The 16,490-nt window shown below is 49.9% G+C and overlaps 1 protein-coding gene across 3 annotated transcripts in view; it reads right to left on the bottom strand.

The window, feature by feature from the left end:
• The window catches only part of RELN (reelin), a 515,504-nt gene that overhangs the window by 214,551 nt on the left and 284,463 nt on the right, over positions 1 to 16,490 (bottom strand). For all 3 annotated transcript variants that reach the window (XM_078786532.1, XM_078786533.1, XM_078786534.1), the window contains exons 49-50: positions 13,535 to 13,728; positions 6,441 to 6,661 (exon numbers count right to left, since the gene is read on the bottom strand). In XM_078786532.1, the coding sequence (XP_078642658.1) occupies positions 6,441 to 6,661; positions 13,535 to 13,728 (415 nt within the window). The remainder of the gene's footprint in view (positions 1 to 6,440; positions 6,662 to 13,534; positions 13,729 to 16,490) is intronic.

Below are 16,490 nucleotides of genomic sequence, written 5' to 3'. Positions count from 1 at the left end.
TCTGCATAGGTAGGTGCTCCGATGTCATAGAGAAGAAGAACCATCTCGATATAAGTCAGGGACCTGTCTAGCCCGGTTTGTCGGATTAAGAGTATACCTGTAATCATACAAGGATGATCGGGTGGTAAATAGTTGTAGGGATTATGCTAATTCCCACGTATGTGAAACCTGTGATCATCCGGTGTCCCGTATGGCAACGCACTCATATACATTAGCTAGGTCCATTAGCGCATACACACTAATTAACTTCCCTCTCATAATAAAACCTGACTGGATGAACCGACCTGAAGCGGCCGCGCACAACGCCGGCATGAGCAAACATCGCACAGGCAGGCCGGGAGCCACACCCAGGAGAACTCGTGATTGGCCAGGGGAGGGGCAAGTAACAACCAGGGCACCGATTGAAGAGGAAGGAAGAAGAAGGACATACGACACTGATTGGCCACCGACCGATGACACCAACACCAAAGGCGCGAGACGCTCGGCCAATCATTGAAGAAGCTCCAGCGACGTGTGAGGGCGCGAAAGAATGACAAGAAGCAACACGCTGATTGAAGGAGAAGCGCCGGCGACATGCGGAAGGCGCGAAAGGCCACGAAGAAGCGACGCACTGATTGGCAGAGAGAGAGAGAGAGCTGACGTCAGACGACAAGTGACAAAACGACTCGCGAGCTGTCATTTTGGCTCTCATTGTTAGATTCCTTCCTGCCCGGACCTCTTTGCCTTTCTCTTCTGTTTGGACCTTTTCCCTTGCGATCCGAAGATTCCCTTGCTTGTTGGCCGACGACGAACGTTAGAAAGACGTTGGAGCGCCGACAATTCTCTTCCCCGGCGTTCACGTGCGAACGGTGAGCGTACGAGCTGCAGCGCACTGTGACCGTACCAAAGCAGGGATAACATTGCACACTCGCTCGCTTGGCGTGGGAGGCCTGGTGAACGGGGACGCATCGAGGCCTGGTGAACGGGGGCGCGGGGAGGCCTGCTTCACGCCAACCGTAGCGCGGTCGGACGACTGTGCTTGGAGCTGCACGCGACCCGTTTGAGTCGAACGGAGGGCCGGTGGAACGCCCGCAGACGGGACCGAGCAGTTCGTGCTGACCAGAGCCGCGTCGGACAGAGCCTGGCCGACCAGAGCCGCGTCGGACGGAGCCTGACCGACCTGACTACAGACAGAGATAAGCCAACACAAACGCAAACACAACAATTGCTTTTTATTAGTTCTTCCTTTGTCCTGTTGTTTACGTCTGGTGTGGGGACGTCCCGATATAGGGGTTTAGTTTTTACCATCGCGTTCTTGTTGTCGGCATCCGTGGCAATAAAGCCTTGTTCTTTTGTAAATAATTCCGTTTTCGTTTGTGATGAAGGAGTCCGGACTCCAGCAGAATACGGATAAAAGGATGGCAAGGCACAAACTCGTCCGAGAAGATGTTTATTCGTAAAACCAACTTGGGAACACTAAAAAGCCCGTTTATCGGGCTGCCTTATAAAGCAAAATCAAAAACCGAAACCGAAAGCCACGCCTCTCAAGCGAGGCGTGCTTCGGTGGTCACGTGATCCACAGGTGTAGCTCATTATACCCGCACGCATGGCACGCTTTGGCGGTCACGTGACCAGCCACTCTGGCGCCGGGGATCCCCGCCGGTGACGTCACCGGCTGGAGCAAGGAGATTCTGATGCCGGTCTTGCTTGGGGGACCCATGGGTCGCGACACACGCCCCCCCCCCCCCCAGAATGGACTTGGTCCGGGGAGGTCAACCTGAGGGGGGTCCGGATGACCCGACCGAAATGACCCCTGGCCAGTCGCGGGGGGGGGGGGTCCGGTGTGGTGGTGGTTGGTCGGACGGGGGGTGTAGTGGACGGGGGGCGGCCGCGCCGCGGTGGCAGAGCCAGCCGTGGCGGCTGGCCGACGTCCATGTGGGCCGGTTTGAGGCGGTCCAGCGAGATCCGGTCCGCCCGGCCGCCGATGCTGACGATGAAGGACTTGTTGTCCTGGCGTAGGACCCGGAAGGGTCCGTCGTAAGGTGGCCGGAGCGGCCCCCGGTGCGCGTCGTGGCGCACAAAGACGTACTCCGCCGTGCGGAGTGCTGGGGGGACGTAGGAGTGTGGGTCGCCGTGGCGGGACATTGGCACCGGGGCGAAACGTTGGGTGGCCTCCTGGAAGTCCGTGCGCTGGCGCGCGGCGGACCAGGGGCTGGTGGCGTCGGGCACGAACTCGCCCGGGACGCGGAGAGTCTGGCCGTACACCAGCTCGGCGGTGGACGCCTGGAGGTCCTCCTTGGGGGCCGTGCGGAGGCCCAAAAGGACCCACGGGAGCCGGTCGACCCACCCGTCGTCCTGGAGGCCGGCCATGAGTGCGGCCTTCATGGAGCGGTGAAACCGCTCACACAACCCGTTGGCTTGGGGGTGGTAGGCCGTGGTGTGGTGCAGAGTGACTCCCAACGAGCGGGCGACCGCGCCCCAAAGTTCGGACGTGAACTGTGGGCCGCGGTCGGATGAGATGTCCGCCGGTGCGCCGAAGCGCGCGACCCAGGTGGCGATGAACGCCTGCGCCACGTCGGCGGTGGTGGTGCAGGTGAGGGGCATGGCCTCCGGCCACCTGGTGGTCCTGTCCACCATGGTGAGCAGGTGGGTGAACCCCCGCAATGGGGGCAGGGAAACCACCAGGTCCACGTGGACGTGGTCGAAACGCCGCTCGGGCACGGTGAAAGGAGCCAACGGAGCCAGGGTGTGATGGTGGACCTTGGCCAGCTGGCAGGCTGTGCAGGCGTTGGCCCAGTCGTGGACGTCTCGTCGCAACCCGTGCCAGACGAAGCGTGCCGACACCAGCTTCTGGGACACCTTCCGGCCTGGGTGCGAGAGGTCGTGGAGGGAAGCGAAAATGCGGCGCCGCCAGGAGACCAGCACGATGGGGCGCGGTCGGCCCTGGGAGACGTCGCAAAGCAGGACCGTGCCCGCGAAGGGGACGTCAGCCAAGCGGAGGCCCGTGTCTGCCACCCTGAGCGCCTGCACCGTGCCGTCGGTGGTCTGGTCCGTCGCCATCAGGGCGAAATCCACGCCGAGGTGGACGGCGTTGACGCCGGCCCGAGAAAGGCAGTTGGCCACGGTGTTGTCTTTCCCGGCGACGTGCCGGATGTCCGTGGTGTATTCCGACAGGGCGGAGAGGTGGCGCTGCTGGCGGGCCGACCATGGCTCCGTGACCTTGGCCATTGCAAAAATCAATGGCTTGTGGTCGACAAAGGCCGTGAATGGGCGGCCCTCCAGGAGGTGGCGAAAATGGCGGACGGCCAGGTACAGCCCGAGGAGCTCGCGGTCGAACGTGCTGTACTTCAGCTCGTTGGGCCGGAGTTGCCGGCTGAAGAACGCGAGCGGCTGCCAGGCCCCGTTCACCCATTGCTCATGGACCGCGCCCACGGCGTAGTCGGAGGCGTCCGTGGTGAGGGCGATGGGGGCATGGGTTACCGGGTGGGCCAGCAGCGTGGCGTTGGCGAGGGCCCGTTTCGCGCCGGCAAAAGCCGCGTCCATGTCCGTGGACCAGACGACGTCGTGCTTTGCTGGCTGGCCTCGGAGGGCGGCGTACAAGGGCCGCATGAGTTGCGCCGCTCGGGGCACGAAGCGGTGGTAGAAGTTCACCATCCAGAGGAACTCCTGCAGCGCCTTGACGGAGCAGGGGCGCGGGAAAGCGGCGATGGCCTCGACTTTGGCCGGCAGCGGCACAGCACAGTGCCGGGTGATGCGGTGGCCCAAAAAGTCGATCGTCGCCGCACCAAAGTGACATTTGGCCGGGTTGACAATCAAGCCGTGCTCGCTGAGGCGGCCGAGGAGCGTCCGGAGGTGGAGGAGGTGCTCGGCTCTGGACGTGTTGGCGACGAGGATGTCGTCCAGGTAGGTGAAGAGGAACGGCAGGTCGTGCAGCACACCGTCCATCAGGTGCTGGAACGCCTGCGCCGCGTTTTTGAAGCCGAAGGGCATCCGGAGGAACTCAAAGAGGCCGAAAGGTGTGATCACGGCCGTCTTCGGGATGTCGGCCGGGCGAACGGGCACCTGGTGGTACCCCCGAATCAGGTCCACTTTAGAAAAAATGGTCCGCCCCGCCAACCGGGCGGAATAATCCTGGATGTGCGGGACGGGGTACTGTCGGGGGTAGTGGCGTCGTTGAGGCGGCGGTAGTCGCCGCATGGCCGCCATCCGCCCCCCGGCTTCGGGACGATGTGCAACGGGCGAGGCCCAGGCGCTGCCGGAGCGCCGTACGATGCCGAGGCGCTCCAGCGCCGTGAACTCGGCCTTGGCGACGGCGAGTTTGGCGGGGTCGAGACGGCGAGCCCGGGCGTACACCGGCGGGCCCGTAGTGGGGATGTGATGCTCGATGCCGTGCCTCACCGCGATGGCCGAAAACGTCGGCCGCGTGAGGGCCGGGAACTCCGCGAGGAGACGTGCAAAGTCGTCCGCCGATGAGAGGGCGCAGGAAAACTCGGTGGGTGCGGCCCGGCTCAAGGCGCACGCCAGGGAGCTGAAAGTCTCGGCGTTGACGAGACGCCGGCGTTTCACGTCTACCAGCAGCCCGTGGGCGCACAAGAAATCGGCCCCGAGCAAAGCCATGGGGATGTCCGCCGTCACGAACTCCCAGTGAAAGAGCTGGCTGCCGAAGCGGGGGGCGACGGTGCGTGGGCCGAAAGTGCGGATGGCGGAGCCGTTGGCCGCGACCAATGGGGGGCCGCAGACGGCGGCCCGCCTGTCCTCCGCCGAAGGGGGAATGACGCTCAGCTGGGCGCCGGTGTCGCAGAGGAAGCGCCGCCCCGACGCTCGGTCTGCGATGAACAGCAGGTTTCCGGAACGGCCGGCGTTCATTGCTGGGAGGGAACGCCGGCTCGCCCGTTTCCCGGGGTCGAACGTGCACGGAGGAGGTCGGCATGATCGGGCCTGCCGCCCGAACCTGGCGTGGAAATAGCACCAGGCCGGGTCCGGCGGGGGCTCCGGTCGACGCGTCGGGACCGGGCGACGCGGCGTCGCCGCTGCCAGTCGTGCCGGCCCGGCGGTCTCCGGGAAGGAGACTGCGTCGCGGGCGTCGGGCGGGTGGGCGGGAAGGCTCCCGGCCGCCACCCCGACGAGCTGGCTCGCCGCTCCGGCGAGCTGGCTTGCCGAAGCGATCTTGTCGGCCTCCTTGGTGAGGTCGCGGGGGTTTACGATGGTCGTACCTGCCAGGGCGACCCGTACCGGAGCCGGGAGCTGGCGAAGAAAGAGCTCCTGAAATAGGAAATCCGAGGGGTGCTCGCCGAGCAACGCGAGCATGTAGTCCATGCGCTCGGACGGGTGCGTATCACCGAGCTCCGGTAGGTCGAGCAGGCGTCGTGCGCACTCAGCCGGGGAAAGGGTGAACGCGCCCAGCAGAAGTGCTTTGATGGCGTCGTACTTGCCGTCAGCGGGCGGGTACTGGAGGAAGCTCAGGCAGCGGGCGGCGGTCGCGGAGCCGAGCACGGCGACCACGTAATGGTAGCGGGTGGCGTCCTCCGTGATGCCACGCAGGGCGAACTGGGAGTCCGCCTGCGCGAACCAGACGGCGGCATGTGCTTCCCAGAAGGTGGGCTGCTTGAGGGACACTGCGGTGTCCATTGCCGTGTTGCAAATTCGGGGTCACCAGTGAAGGAGTCCGGACTCCAGCAGAATACGGATAAAAGGATGGCAAGGCACAAACTCGTCCGAGAAGATGTTTATTCGTAAAACCAACTTGGGAACACTAAAAAGCCCGTTTATCGGGCTGCCTTATAAAGCAAAACCAAAAACCGAAACCGAAACCGAAAGCCACGCCTCTCAAGCGAGGCGTGCTTCGGTGGTCACGTGATCCACAGGTGTAGCTCATTATACCCGCATGCGCGGCACGCTTTGGCGGTCACGTGACCAGCCACTCTGGCGCCGGGGATCCCCGCCGGTGACGTCACCGGCTGGAGCAAGGAGATTCTGATGCCGGTCTTGCTTGGGGGACCCATGGGTCGCTACAGTGAGTTACTTTTCGCAGGTTGAAGACTGCGCGCGGACCGACAGCTAAATCTCGCCGCTTCTTCTTCTTTCCTTCTTCCTCCCGCGTGTATAGGAAATCCCCCATTGACCCGAACACCTCAAGTAAGCTAGATTGCTTTCCGTGATTTCCCCAGTCTTAAACGAGGGGGAGTCGCACGACAATATTACCTGAAACTAAAAATCCTACAAGTATATAATAACAACAAAGGCGGAAGTGACGAATCCGTAACAATACATACATACATGCATAAATACATACGTACAGACATACATACATACATAAAGCGTACATCCATACATACACATACATACATAAAGCCTACAAACATCCATACATACATACATGGAATTTTTAAGTACACTGCCAGTAAATCTTTACTAATATTTCGGAATAATGTGATACAATATGTGTGAGATGTGTTTCAAACCAATGTCTGTGTTCCCTGCTGGTGCATCTGAAAGTAGCTGATCAAGTAGGTTTCCAGGCTGGCTGAAGGTAACAGTGGCTTGAGTTGGCAATCCGGAACCGGATACAAGTATATTGTCGAGAGCCCAGTCTGCACGCTCTGCACCATCATGTTGTGGCTGCCACCAGCGTAGCCGGACACCCACGACCTGTGCTGTTGTCGGCAGCAGGATGTTCACAAAGCTACATTGACGGTGGTGGATAAATCATAAAGAATCTCAATTAACCAGAAATATGTAAAAAGGTTATTCAGCCAATCCTATAAGTTTCACATCATTATCACAAGGACCACAACAAAAAAACTCAAAGATCGTAAGTAAGGGGGACAGAGATTCTAAAAGGATGTCAAGAGTAAGGTAAGGCTATATGCCCCAGGTGGGAAAGGTGGACAAAATCCCCCTCCCCTTTATGACCTCCTCATTTTTCTATATATGACCTCCTCTGTACTCAGATAGAGGTCTGCACAACATAGGACTTACATATCGATGCATTTAAGTGAAGGAGAAGTGCATCTTTGCTCAATATGCATCGGCATTTTTCCTTGTTGGCATGCCTCAGGTTTTGCATGCAAATGCATTAATATTCCCCTGTGATTTTAGCTTTTGATGCACATAACTCGACATGAAAGAAAATGAAGGCTGTGATCCTGTCAGCTGAGGGTTGGGTGCAAAATTTTGTAAGTGGTGATGATCTCTTGTCCTTCCACTAAATGGATTCCATTTCGATTTCAGGGTCCCATTAATGAATAGGATTCCACGTGAAGTAGTGACATGGGCATTGAGGAAGTTAGGAGTGGAGGAATGGTTGATCAGAGTAGTGATGGAAATGTACAAAAGAGCGCGCACAGCTGTAAGGACGAAGGACGGGAACAGAGGTGAGTTTGAGGTGAAGGTGGGAGTGCATCAGGGGTCGGTACTAAGTCCACTACTATTTGTAGCTGTAATGGAGGTGCTGGCTCGGAACGTAAAGGAGGGTTTACCGTGGGAGTTGTTGAATGCAGATGATCTGGTGTTGATTGCAGAAAGTATGGATGGACTGAAGAAGAAGATGAACAAGTGGAAGGAATGTATGGAGACAAAAGATCTGAAGGTGAATATCGGAAAAACGAAGGTGATGGCAAGTGGTAAAGCATGTGGTGAGGTGGAAAGAACTGGGAAGTGGCCGTGTGCTGTGTGCAGGAAGGGTGTCGGAGTGAATTCCATTCAATGTACAATGTGCGCCGAGTGGGTTCATCAAAAATGTTGTGGTTTGAGAGAGTCATTAACCAGTGTGGCAGCTACATTCAAGTGTAAGGTGTGCACAGCGGGAGCTGCAGATGCAGGAAATGTTGAGTTGGATCTTGGAGATGGCGTGAGGCTGGAAGGTGTGAAAACATTTTGTGACCTAGAAGACATGCTGAATGGAGAAGGTGGATCAGACTCAGCAACGGTTGCTAGAGTGAGATGTGCATGGAAGAAGTTTCGGGAACTGAGTGGTGTGCTGATGAGGAGGGGAGTGTCGTTGAAGCTGAAGGGAAAGGTGTATGCTGCATGTGTGAGAAGTGTTATGATTTATGGGAGCGAGACATGGGTAATGAACGTAGAGCAGCAACGAAGGTTGGAAAGGGTGGAAATGCGAATGGTTCGGTGGATGCGTGGAGTATCGTTGAGAGAGAGGAAGACAAATGATGAATTGCGAAAGATGATGGGAATAGAGCCTGTGATGGATGCTGTGAAGAGAAACAGTTTGAGATGGTTTGGTCATGTGTTGAGGAAGGATGAAAGTGACTGGTTGAGAAGAGTGATGGAAATGAATGTCGAAGGAAGTAGAGGACGGGGAAGACCGAGAAAGACTTGGCTAAAGATGGTCGAAGAAGAAATGCAGGCAAGGTGGTTAACAAGGGGAGATGCAGAAAATAGGGCAAAATAGAGAAGATTGTCATGGGGACCGCAAGGCAAACCCCCGCTCTTGCAGGGAAAATGGCCTTAAAATGCCTGTTGTTGTATTAATGAAGCCACAATTCACCACGTTATCAGACAAGCAATGTAGTTTAGCTGGATCTGCATTGAACAGTTTTTGATCATCTCATGACATGATACCAACAATTTCTGTTGATTGTTTTGACTGACTGATCTTGCTGAGACCTTGAGGAGGGGAAGGGAGAACACAGGGAGCGAACAAAATGAATGCAGCTGCAAACTCTCAATCACAGAAGTGGCAGGGAAAACTGGGAAAGAAGCATAAATGAAACAAAAAAAATAGGAGCAGAGTGAGGAGAGACCTGGTAACCTGGAAACCCAGAAGGAGGTGGACGTGGGGAGGGTTTAATAGGGAAGAAAAGATCATGGTTGTGGATGGGGGAATGACCTGAGGTAGTAGTGATCAGCTGTCTTGAAGCCCTGAAGGGAAGAGTGAGATTGAGCAGACTGAAGAAGTTTATTCCACAGGTGAGAACATAGAGGTAAAATGAGTGGAGATGAGCAGTGAGTCTGGATTTTGAGTTTCACAAAATGGGTTCGCTGGTAGACCGCATTTCAGGATATGCAGAACCTTGGGGAGGGGAAGGGTGAGGGGGGAACAGAGCATGGAGGGAGCAAAGGCTGAAAAAGACCAGAAAGGAGCCATAAAAAGACAGAGAGATCACCAGTGACCTGTTTGCAACGTGTAAATGATAGGTCCAGAAATTCAGTTTTATCACGGGGGATAGCAATGATTTTTGAAGGCCTTGGTTTCAATGGCATCACGCTGAGCAAGGACTGAGGCATCCGAAGGGAAGAGGAGCATTCCATCAAGCTGCTCATGAAGGCCTTGTAAGTACATAAAAGTTCAGAAGTCCCAAGGAAAGACTTTGCATGATGGAGGATGCCCAGTCTATGGCTGTTTTTGGAGGCAAACGTAGATATGGGGTTTACCCAAGAAAGGTCAAGGATGATAGGGTGGCCCAAAAGTTTGAGTGACTGAACTTCTTCAAAAGGATTGTTAAAGGAGTAGATGGAAGAGTTCACCAGAAGGTCTTTTGGAGAACCAGAGTTGAATAGAATTTGTCAGGCTTGAATGGTATATTCCAATTGTAGGACTAGCTCATGATTCTATCAACGTCTGCGGAGAGAGAAGAGGCTGCTGCCTGCCTATCTATGAAAGACGACGGATGTTACAGCAGAGAGTGGAGTCATCAGTAAAGAAAGTAGTGAGAACATGGAAGCTTCCATGATTAACATTTCGATCTCGGCGACGGTTTGTCAGTCGGTCAGATCTGAAAGCTAATCTGACGGTTGCTAGACTACTGCGTCGTCATCGTCGAGGGACTACTGCATTCACACTTGAACTCTGCCCTCCAATTTACTTCTGTATAATATGAGCGTGTAACTTTGACAACTTATGGCCATCATGCATTCGTTGGTTTCTTTTGGAGCTAGTACATTCTTTGCATAAAAAATGATGACACCTCTCTGCTCATTTCTCATAAGATCCATAATTTTATGAAATTGCGAGTTTCTGGGTGATACTCTGAAAAACAGGCTCGGTGGCGTAATGGTTAGAGTGTCTGCTTTGCGTCTGGGAGGTCAGCAGTTTGAATCCTGGCTGAGTCATACCAAACACATTTAAAATGGCACATGTAGTTTCCTTGCTTCATGCTTAGCATTTGAAAAGGATAGAGCACAAAAAGTACCAAACACTTTTAAAATGGCACATGTAGTTTCCTTGCTTGATGCTTAGCATTTGAAAAGGATAGAGCACAAACAGTCATAGTTTGGCAGCAATTACACAGGTTTAATGGACCGAATGTCCTCTTCCTGCATTGAAGTTCGTTTTAAAGGAACATACAATGCCAGAGGAATGAAACTATAATGGCAAGCATACATCTAAGTTTATATTGAGCACAAAAACCCGCAGTTCTAGGGTGTGTAAGAATGACATGTTCCTCTCGCATTTTGAACATTCCTCATAAAGAGACATTTCAAACAATGCTCAGTTTTTTTTAGTTTGTTTTTTTTTGTATACAAATCGAGGCTCGTATTAGAGCTAACATTGATCACAAAAAGACAAATTAACACATAAAACACAAGATAAAGGGAGCGCGAGAACAAGATGGAGAGCAGGGACATCAGGAGATCTGTGAGAGGGAGAGGGCTTGGGGGGAGGAGGCATGGGAAAGGGGGCGGGGGGGAGGGGGTTTGGGAGAGATAAAAAAAACACGTGGACACTGCTAGGACTTCCAGGAAAGACGTCGGTATTTCAAAAAAGTGGATCTGGGGTACACATATGAACAAAAGGACCGAGGAAGTTTAAGTATACTGTATATGGGGAGAATCCTGCGCCAACCTCCCCTATAGGACTATTGGTATGGAAGAAAAAACGTCTGGTGAAGGACAAGTCATGCATCAGAAATAAGCAAGAGTTTGAATAAGTGGATAACAGAGGACGTGAGCGAGGAAAAGGGGGAAGGATCGCTGGTGCACAAGAGAATACAGTCACAGGGAGAATACAGAATCAATAATATTCTAAACCGATCTTCATGAAACTTAACCAAGTTGTAGAGGTCGTCACAATTGAGAAGCCCATTGATTTTGAGGTCAAAGGTCATTATCATCTGGAGGTCGAATTTCTAAAATCGCCATTTTTCATCCAATTGACTTGAAAATTTAACAGTATTTGCATATCGAGTCACTAAGTAGGTAAACCAACTATTTTTGAGGTCAAAAGGTCAAATGTCAACTCAAGGTCAAACTTCCAAAATCTTCAATTATTATCATCTGAAAAATGTTTAATTTTCATCCAATTGACTTGAAAATTTAACAGCATTTGCATAGTGCCTCATTGAATTGGGAAACCAATTATTTTTAAGGTAAAAAGGTCAAAGGTCAAATCTAAGTCAAACTTCTAAAATCCATTATCATTTGAAAAATCGTCACTTTTCATCCTATTAGCCCGAGCTTTGATCAAGATCGTCAATTTTAATCTTGATACAAACAACAACATGCATTTTAAGGCCATTTTCCCTGCTAGAGCAGGGGTTAGCCTTGCGGTCCCCATGACAATCTTCTCCATCTTGCCCTATTTTCTGCATCTCTCCTTGTTAACCCCCTTGCCCGCATTTTAATCTTGATGAAATGGACAATTTGATGGATCAATGGCAACCTTTTTTGTGGGGGGGTGGAGGGGGTGGATTGTGCGCTGAGTGGGTTCATCAAAAATGTAGTGGTCTGAGAGGGTCATTAACCAGTGTGGCAGCTACATTCAAATGTAAGGTGTGCACAGAGGGAGCTGCAGATGGAGGAAATGTTGAGTTAGATTTTGGAGACGGCGTGAAGCTGGAAGGTGTGAAAACATTTTGCTACCTCGGAGACATGCTGAATGGAGTAGGTGGATCAGACTCGGCAACGGTTGCTCGAGGGAGATGTGCATGGAAGAAGTTTCGGGAACTGAGTGGCGTGCTGATGAGGAGGGGAGTGTCGTTGAAGCTGAAGGGAAAGGTGTATGCTGCATGTGTGAGAAGTGTTATGCCTTATAGGAGCGAGACATGGGTAATGAACGTAGAGCAGCAACGAAGGCTGGAAAGGGTGGAAATGCGAATGGTTCGGTGGATGTGTGGAGTATCGTTGAGAGAGAGGAAGACAAATGATGAATTGCGAAAGATGATGGGAATAGAGCCTGTGATGGATGCTGTGAAGAGGAACAGGTTGAGATGGTTTGGTCATGTGTTGAGGAAGGATGAAAGTGACTGGTTGAGAAGAGTGATGGATGTAGAAGGAAGTAGAGGATGGGGAAGACTGAGAAAGACTTGGCTGAAGATGGTGGAAGAAGAAATGCGGGCAAGGGGGTTAACAAGGAGAGATGCAGAAAATAGGGCAAAATGGAGAAGATTGTCATGGGGACCGCAAGGATAACCCCCGCTCCAGCAGGGAAAATGGCCTTAAAATGCATGTTGTTGTTGTTGTTTGTTATTGACTTGAAAATTTAACAGCATTTGCATTGTGCCTCATTTAATTGGGAAACCAATTATTTTTAAGGTAAAAAGGTCATAGGTCAAATCTAAGTCAAACTTCTAAAATCATCAATTTTCATTTGAAAAATCGTCACTTTTCATCTTATTAACCCAAGCTTTGATCAAGATCGTCAATTTTAATCTTGATGAAATGGACAATTTGATGGATCAATAGCAACCTATTTGTGGGGGGGGGGGGGAGGGGTGGGGGGGGTGGATTGTGCAAGTATCATCCTCTGCATGACGTCTTCTTGTTTACTTATTTTTTAAATATATGTTTATGTTTATTTTCTCCCTCCCTGGATGTATATTCAGTTCCATTTTAAACTATCTGCCAATTTCAAATCTGTCAACCAAGTTTACATGTTGTTCAATATTTTTGTTACTCCTCTTATGAAACATCTTTACCTTATCTCTCGTTTCATTTTCCTCTTCTCTCCCTTTATGCTGAGTTGTAATTCCATTCGGACTCCATCACGTGTTATTGACTGAATTCTCATTATCCACATATCGTTAAATAAAACACAGTCTGCCTTCCAATACCAGAAGGCAGCACAAATATCTCATTATTACTATTAATAGGCATGCACAACCATCTTTAACCATGTTGTGGAGCATTGACCTAAATTTTAATATTAAATTTAAATTAGTTTTATCCGCAACTGCTTGAGCAATTGACAATAAACTTTCAACATAGGGGGGCCTACGCATGGAGAATGTATTAACAAAGTTACATGATGATTGGATGGAAAATGCATCCGGGGTTCAAAAAAAATCCATTTTTTCAAAGGGAGTTTCACATATCAGGAATAAATCACAACCCAAAAAGAAAACTTTGAAAAACTGTGCTGTCTTCTCTTTAATGCCATTACACCAAAATGCGCACATCATATCCCATTAGATTGTTTATGTGTGAAAATCAGGGAAGTAAAAAAAACCTAAACTCACTCTCAAACAAGCATTATAAATGAAAAGAAAGGAAAAGTTTGTCATGCTTTTCTCGCAATATAATTATAGCTAAATAAAAGCATTTATTTAGAAATCTGGCATTAGCCCATGGTCACATGGATATTTGGTATGCGGGCTCTCACCCTGGTTTGCGATAGTGTTCAAAGAACATCTCTGCGATTGGCATCCATGTCACACCTCCATTGATAGAGAAATCCAACAGGACCCCATGATCTCGAACACGTGGTACCCCCAAGCAACCAAACATGAAATGGAATTGTACAAACACCGCATGTGTAAGGTTCAAGTCCACGGATTCCAGATGCCGACTGCAGTGCTTTTGAAGGGGAGGAGGGATGAGTGGAGTATTTAAAAAAAGAAAGTACAAGTACAAATAAAAGCATTTGTTAAATAAGGACAATGCCTGATCTCATCATATACGATTATAAGTAAAGCTCCTCTTCTTTTGTATGCAGCACGAGGCTGCGAGGTAGTATCATCGGCTGAGGGTGCGGCTGTGCTGATGCAGTGCCCTCTGCTGGTTCGGGCAGGAATTTGAAATTTGTTCATGGTGCCGGTGATGGCTCACCTACTCTTCGCAAAAAAGACATCATGGGATATTTAACATCCAATAACGAATGCTGGCAGAGGGATGCCCAGTTTAACAGCCATCCAGGGCACGGCACACACATTGATGAATGGTAAAATATCAGCATAGTAAAAGTGCAATGTATATGAATAAACCTATACACACTGCACTGTTATTACTATGATGATAGTTATAATATTTATAATATAACCCTTGAAAATAAATATATAATAATCTATCTATAATTCCAGTAATCTCTGTGTGTGTGTCTGTGTGTGTGTCTGTGTGTGTGTCTGTGTGTTTGTTTGTCTGTGACCGCTGTTTCTCGACAACCACGGGTCCGATATACTTGAAACTTGCCAGGTATATTGCTGGGGACCTGAGGATGTGCCTTTTCAAGGTTTCATATTAATCGGAGAAGTAGTTACCGAGCTATGGCGATTTAGCCGTTCGCCGTTCGCTTTGGCTTTGCGAATGGACCAAACAATTTCATGTAAATAGAGGGGGGGGGTTCTACCGTACTCGCAAGCCGTTCGCTTTGGCTTTGCGAATGGACCAAACCATTTCATGTAAATAGAGGGGGGGGGGGGGTTCTGTGGTCGTTACTGCCACGTGGTTTCAAAGTTTTTTTTGTTGTTGTTGTTTGCACGCATGTTTTTTTGCACCCACGTACGGGCACGCCCTAGTATTTATAAATACAGTACGGTACAGTAATAGACCGTATCGAATAGCCATTTTTCACAATGGAAACAACGCCCTCTCCTGCTGATGTAGCTTCGGCCGCCATATTGTAGGACAAGCAGTACCACCGAGGGTTTTCCCAATGTGTGTTCATCGTATACCATGGGTGAGTTTCCCCAGTTAATTTCTCGTTACTTTCTTACTTTAGATGATGAAATAAATCCTGATGTGAGAAAGCGATACATCACCAAAATTAGCAAAATGAATGACATTGATCCATACAGCAAGGCAGAATGACCGATCGCAAGTCATCGATAATTTTCAATTACTACATGGGGATGGAGGGAGATGCAGGGGAGAGACATGGTGATGTAACTAGTGTAGCTGTGTATGGTATGATGGAACAATTCAAGAGTTTCAAAGCTTTGGAATCTTGCAACAAATTTGGGTCAGTGGCTGGATGCAGAATTTATATGCAAACAACTTATATGAATCTTCATTGAGCATCTTAATCTGTCGGGTAAGTTGGTTTTTATCATCTTTATTCATGATAAATTGATCTGTGATGCCTAAGTGTCACTGTGTTTGTTTCTCCTATTTTATGCATCATACGACGATGTTTAACGTACTTATAATAATTACAACATGGAAGGAGCTGAATGGCGACACACAGAAATTCGCTTAACGTGATCTTTTCCCAATGTATAAATAACTTTGAATATATTTCTAATCATTAAAGACCTCTGCAAAGTCTGTAGAAGTTTGCTGAGTAATATTGAATTACTGTTTTACTTTTGTAAAATATTTTATATCATCTCTTTGTGCCTGATGCCAAATTAAAACTAAAATTAAATGAAATAGGCCATGACAGTAAGCTTACAATCATCATGGTTTTGTTTAAGCTACCTGAGTGTATTTGGTCTTCTTCGCCCTTTCTTGCTTCAACTGTTCGAGTGTTTTTGTTCCATAGGCCCCAGCATTAACTAGGCGAGCAAATTACTCATATAAGTTATGCCTACTAGCGTGACTAGTTATATACTGACATATAAGTTATGCCTCCGTGCGCCTCACCACACGTCGTTTCAGAGGTATAGGCATCTTTGACCATTTCGGTGTCTTTTGGGTCTTCAAGGTCTTTTGGACCCTCTGGGCCTTTAAGGGTATTTTGGGTCTTTGGGGTGTTTTTGGTCTTCAGGGGATTTTGGGTCTTTCGGGTCTTTTGTTTCCTCTGGGTCTTTAAGGGTCTTTGGGGTATTTTGGTTCTTCAGGGTATTTAAGGGCCTTTTGGGTCTAAAGGTTACTTAACGGTCTTTGGGGTCTTCAGGGTGTTTTGGGTCTTCAGGGTGTTATGGGTCTTCAGGGTGTTTTGGGTCTTCTGGGTCTTCGGGGTCTTCGGGGTGTTTTGGGTTTTTGGGGTGGTTTGGGTCTTTGGGGTATTTTGGGTCTTCGGGACTTTTGGATCATCAGGGCATTGAAGGGTATTTTGGGTCTTTGGGGTGTTTTGGGTCTGATTGTGGGGTCTTTTGGGGTATTTGAGGGTATTTTGGGTCTTCATGGATCTTCGTGGTCTTAAGGGTCTTGGGGAATTTAAAGGGTCATCAAAGGTCTAAGGGGTCTCAGCAGTCTAAACGTGATTATGAGTTCACGAACTGTGTTTTGGGTGTTAATTTTTATTGGAGGAAGAAGAATACGTTTTGGTTTCATATAAACAAACAAACAAACATAACCATATAGGTTTGCTCTATTATAATAAGATGCCATAACGAGTTCAACTAAAATTTCAATTACATTTGAATGAAATTAAATAAATAATTATGTTGACCTTAATA

The sequence above is a fragment of the Myxine glutinosa genome, chromosome 11 (assembly GCF_964187855.1).
Source record: "Myxine glutinosa chromosome 11, kmMyxGlut1.1, whole genome shotgun sequence".
Lineage (NCBI taxonomy): Eukaryota > Metazoa > Chordata > Myxini > Myxiniformes > Myxinidae > Myxine > Myxine glutinosa.
This window is presented reverse-complemented; position numbering and strand designations above follow the sequence as displayed.